This window comes from Amphimedon queenslandica, unplaced genomic scaffold, assembly GCF_000090795.2.
Source record: "Amphimedon queenslandica unplaced genomic scaffold, v1.1 AMPQUscaffold_13256, whole genome shotgun sequence".
In the NCBI taxonomy this organism is placed as follows: Eukaryota; Metazoa; Porifera; class Demospongiae; order Haplosclerida; family Niphatidae; genus Amphimedon; species Amphimedon queenslandica.
In genome coordinates this window covers 44,027-49,655 of record NW_003546508.1, presented here as the reverse complement: position 1 = coordinate 49,655, position 5,629 = coordinate 44,027, and the positions used below count along the sequence as shown (strand labels likewise).

Genomic DNA, 5,629 nt, shown 5'->3' with positions numbered 1-5,629 from the left:
AGATGTTAGGATAATTCATTCATGACCAGATTCAGATGCAGGTAGTAATACCACGACCTTGTTTGCTGGACGTTTGAATTCTCCCCTGACTGTCTTCAAATCAACAACTCTAACATAATCATCTCCACCCTTGTAGACTCTAAAGACATGACCTAATGGCCATTGGGTAGCCACTACATAGTTTTTCTTCAAAAATACTATGTCTCCAACTTCCATATTATGAGAAGGATGTCTCTATTTATTAAAACAATTCAATTGAACAAGATACTCAGCAGACCAACGCTTCCAAAAATGCCTCACAGTTGACTGACATAAATTCCAACGACGAAGTAATGTCACTGGTTGCTGAGTTATTATAGGCAGGTCAGGAATAGCAGTCAACGGTTTACTAATAAGAAAGTGCCCTGGCATAAGTATCTCAATTCTTCATTATCTGTAGATGGAATAATCATCAAAGGGCGGCTATTCAAACACGCCTCTACTTGAGTGAGTATCGTGGTGGCTTCTTCAAATGTCAGTTTCATGTTGCTAGTCACTCTTGAGATGCATTTTCGTACTCTTCACAGTAGCTTCCCATAGTCCCCCGAAATTAGATGCTTTTTCTGGTATGATCTCCAATCAATACCTACAGAATTACAAATTTAGATACACTACACTGTACTTTTTGATTACATAGAAAATCATTAAATTCTTTCAATTCACAGTTTGTTCCGACAAAGTTGGTCCCATGATCACTCCAAACCTGATTTGGGTGACCATGGCGAGCAACAAATCGACGCAAACAAGCAATGAATGCTTCACTTGTCATATCTGACACTAGTTCCAAATGAACAGCTTTCACATTTAGTGATACAAATACAGATATATAAGATTTGATTATAACTGGTCTTCTGACATGACCATATTTAATATATAGAGGGCCTGCGAAATCAATACCGACATTTTCAAAAACCATACTAGGATTGATTCTCTCAGCTGGCAGTTGCCCCATTATTGGTTATTACTTCTAGCAGACTGCCTTCTACAAATGACACACCCTCGCGTGATAGAACGAGCGGCTTTTTTAAAGCCAATAATATATGTGATTCAGTGATGTCATTAGTAGTGTGGGCCCTGCATGTAATAACTTAATATGTTCAGATTGAATAATCATCCTTACTATTGGATGTTTCTGGTGTAATATGATAGAATACCTCTTGGAATAGGTTATCCTAGCATTACATAATCGACCTCCCACTCTTAAAAGGACACAATTATCGAGAAATGGATTCAAAACCAATAGATGGCTACTTTCCCTTAAGTTAAGAGTTTTTACTTCATTGTGAAAATTATCTCTTTGAGATATATATAACCAATACCATTCTGCACTATGTATTTCAGCTAACAATAGATATTATGTCCTTGCCTTATTCTTGTTTCTACAATTATAAATGAAACGAGAGACTAATGCAGTTATACGAAGTAATTTTTCAAAAGATGAGAACTTGTCATAAGGCAATATAGGGCAAGAAAAAGACATTTGCTGCAAGAGATACAATCTTTTCTTCTTCAGGAATGGTTGCTTTCAATAGTGGAAGGTTAGGCCAGTTACTCTCCTCATTCATTAACTATGAAGGTCCCTTCCACCACAGCTCATTTGCCGTCAGCTCCTGAGGAAACAAACCTCCAGAGGGTATATCAACTGGATTCTCCACTCCTTGTACATGCCTCCAATGATCAGCTGGTATTTGATCTATAATAGATGCAATTCTATTCCCAACAAAAACTTTAAAACATCTAGGACTCCCCTCCAACCAATTCAAAACAATAGTACTGTCTGTCCAGGCATATACTTCGGAAATAGATAATTTAAAAAGATTTTAAAGATAATCCAATAATTGAGATAACATTAAAGCTCCACATAGCTCCAACCTGGGAACAGACAATCTCTTAGTGGGTGCAACCCTAGATTTTGCTAACACTATTGAGGTACCAATAGTACCATTCAAGTCCTGAGAACGAAAATAAACTACAGCTGCATAAGCATCCTCAGATGCATCACTAAAGCCATGAAGCTGTAATCTGTACAAGTGAGTAATCTCAGGGAAATAATATTTAGGAACACGAAATCCTGAAAGGCTCTTAAGCTCAGATTCTCATATCAAGCACACTTCAGTAATATAAGCAGGAGCTAGCTCATCCCAGCCTACCTTCGATTCCCAGAGACATTGCAAAACAATTGTGATCTTTACAGTAGTAGAAGAAAATAGGCCCAGAACATCAAAACTTTAGCTGTTAGATACAAGAGTGTGTTTTGTCAAATTAGAAGTGGATGGGGTTTTGGAAACTGTGATGCGAAAACAATCAGATGTGACATTCCACTCAAGACCAAGTGTCTTAGTGTATTCTAAGTCAAGATCTGAGATAGTGTGTGCCTCCTGTGTATCTGTGAGATCAGGCTCAATAGATTCAAGTACCTGAGGGACATTACAGTTCCACTTCCTAAGTAAGAAACCTCCCCCAACAAACAGTTCTTGCATTTCTTTCCTTAAATGAATAGCTTCAACAATGCTATCTGCTCCTAACAAACCGTCATCAACATCAAGACTCATAAGCCATCTTAGCAGCCATTGGGTATTCAGACTCATAATCCATTGCAATTTGCATGACACTCATGTTTGCAGCAAAGCAAGATGCTGAAACTCCAAAAGTGAGTCTAGTCATACGATAGTCCTGAACAGTATCACTTCGCTTAGATTTCCAAACAAAACAATGCAAGTTTCTGTCTCCAAGATTTAGCTCAACTGTTCTATACATCTTGCTAACATCAGTAACCAATGGAATTCTGAAAAACCTGAACGTAACCAAAACATCTAGTAACTGAGAATGAACTGTTGAGCCTACCAACGATGTATCATTAAGGAAAATTCCAGTAGAGGATTTTGCCGAAGCATCAAAAACTGCTCTAACTTTAGTAGTAGTACTGGAGCTCTTGTATACTATGTGCATGGGAAGATAAAAGACTTCACTGACATGCTTATCAACATCAGAAATGGGAACCGGCTCCGCATGTCCTAATTCTAAGTGCTCTCTCATTACCTTATCTGCTTCGCCAAACTGCCTTTTATAAATCAAAGAATGCTCGAGATAAAAACCTTTTGACAGCTTGTGCCCTAGATTCCCCAATGCTCCAGAACCAGCTCTCTTAGGCAGTTAGACAACAAATGTACCACTGTGAGTCCGAAAGTGATTGTCTCGAAAATGCTATACAACTATACGATCCTCCATAGACATAGATAAATTGTCAGATGGAGCTTCCTTAATCTTCCAAAACTTCAAAAGAACATCATTTAAACAAGAAACAGACACGTGATTCATTACTCTAGTGCTAGTATGACGTGGCTTGATCAGTCCACCAAGTACTCAACCCAATTCAGTTTTGAATGCAGTTGGTGTACCTGGGGGGCCAGTCACACGCCCATTAAGCATGCACTCGATAAAGATATCAATTCCCAATAGGGCATCAATTCGACCTGGTTGTCCAAAACTGGGATCTGAAAGAGTCAACCCAGACATATGATGCCATCCTGAATCAAATGATACAGGCTGTACAGGCAGATCACATGTCATTTGAAGCAAAATAATGGCAGTAATGCTAAACTTTCTCTTGGAATTTCTAATAGGAGAGGCTGAAAATTGTGCAAAAGATTTATTAGTAATGCAACTAGACAGCCCTTCAACCCCTGACACAGGTATCATCTGAAATGTACGAGGTTGATGCAATAATTGAGCAATACGCTCGGTTATGAAAGAGGCTGGAGCATTATCCAAAAGACGTGCTTCAACAATGGAACCATCAGGACCAGTGAAAAGTACCTTACAAGTCATCAAGAGGCAATCAGAATTGAGATTTACTACATTATTAGCAGATACTGGACTTAGTACAGAGGCTGGCTCAGAACTGTGAGTCTCAATGTGTAACAAAGTATGATGCAAACCATGGCACCGTTTACACCTGTGTAGAGACCTACAGTTCTTAGCCAGATGACCATTTGTCAAGCAGTTAAGACAAAGCTTATTGGCCTTCAATAATGCAATCTTTTGATCATGCGTAATTCTTTAAATGTTTGACAGACATATAATGGATGTTTCTCAGTTATACATGATATACAAGTAGATGTAACAGGGCAAGGAAAAGATGAGCATTGCTTAGGTAGCCTCTGCCCCCTTGCCTTCCCTCTTAGACACAATTGGATTGATTGATTCAGAGGCTTGTGCTCTATGGTCAATAAATTGCAATATATCATAATAATGCGGCACATCAACATGAGACTGACAATGTCTTTGCCACACAAACATATTAGTAGCATCTAGCTTTAATTCAGTAATAGAAGTTATAAATGAGGCTAAGGGTTCTTGACCCATGGACTTTAGAGCACGAAGGTGCTGTTGAATAGTGTCATAGAGCTTATGCAGCTCTTTCCCACTACCATCATTCAATGGAGGGAATTCAACTGCACTTTTTACATGCATCTGATGAATAAATCTACGCCTGTTGTAACGGGCCTTTAAACTGTCTACTGCTTCAGTATAGAGCTCACCTGACCTAGACAATCCCTCAATTACGCTCCTCGCAGTACCATCCTATAGAGACTGTCGTGGATAGACGAGCTTCTCAGTGTTAGAGATATCAGTTCGATTATGAACAGTCACACAGAACTGCTCTCAAAATGGAATCCAGTGCAAGATCTTCCCGTCAAAACTTGGTACGTTCAGCTTTCATAGCTTTACTCCAGTACCTGCAACAGGTGCAGGGTGAGTCGGTGAAGAGCTTCTACCTGTAGTAAGATGCCTTCAAATGGCATGAGAGCAAGAGAACAATCTCCCTTCAATGTCCGCGTGGAGCAATAGCAAAGGGTCATCTTCAGGGAAGTCCCCAATAGTAAGTAGCTCCTCAAATAGGTGTCAGAGTTGGGTTTTTTAACCAACAATACGCTGTTTGTATTCCTGAAATAGTGCAACGTCCTCCCAATCATCAGAAAGACCAGTAATGTCCGACTGCAAAGAAGCAACACTCCTCTCTAAGTGATGGAATGATTCTGTAGCGAGATATCGGCCTCCCCCCCTACCCCTTCTCCTCCTGCGGCTGCCACCCACAAACAAGCAATCCCAACGATCATCCCCATTGGTATTAAATTCACAATCGGCGTCCGAGCTTCCTCCTTTCCCTGGTCCAACATCATCATAACAAATAAAAATAAAATAGCTATCGCCCCCACATACACTATTATCATAATAAAGCCCATATACACCAGTCCTAATATAATAAAAACCGCCGACACACTTAAAAAGGCTGAAATAAGCCACAATACTGCGTATACTGGCCTCAGCGCCGATATAACCATTACCGCGGATACCACCCCCCAGACCAAATATGCCCTATGGTCCCATACTAATATCGTATCGATGGAATCCCAAGAGCAGCCGACAAATTGTATAGCGCCCCCACCCCCTGGTCTCTGGTCTTCCAACTCTTTCAGGCTCTCACGCGCTCTAACATATTCCTGCCGCAAAACCCGAATCTCCCAATCTTTGTCCTCTACCCCTTCCCTTAGCCGAATTACCTCCGAATTTTTTTCTTCTACCTCTT

At 40.1% G+C, this 5,629-nt stretch overlaps 1 protein-coding gene across 1 annotated transcript; it reads right to left on the bottom strand.

Moving 5' to 3' along the window:
• Positions 1-2,580: 2,580 nt before the first annotated feature.
• LOC105313644 (uncharacterized) lies at positions 2,581-3,075 on the bottom strand. The gene has a single exon (XM_011407232.1). The coding sequence runs from the start codon at positions 3,073-3,075 to the stop codon at positions 2,581-2,583; it is 495 nt and encodes a 164-aa protein (XP_011405534.1).
• Between the last annotated feature and the right edge of the window lie 2,554 nt (positions 3,076-5,629).

Coding starts and splice junctions, on each gene's coding strand:
- LOC105313644 (XM_011407232.1), bottom strand. CDS start 3,075: ATGAGAGAGCACTTAGAATTAGGACATGCGGAGCCGGTTCCCATTTCT.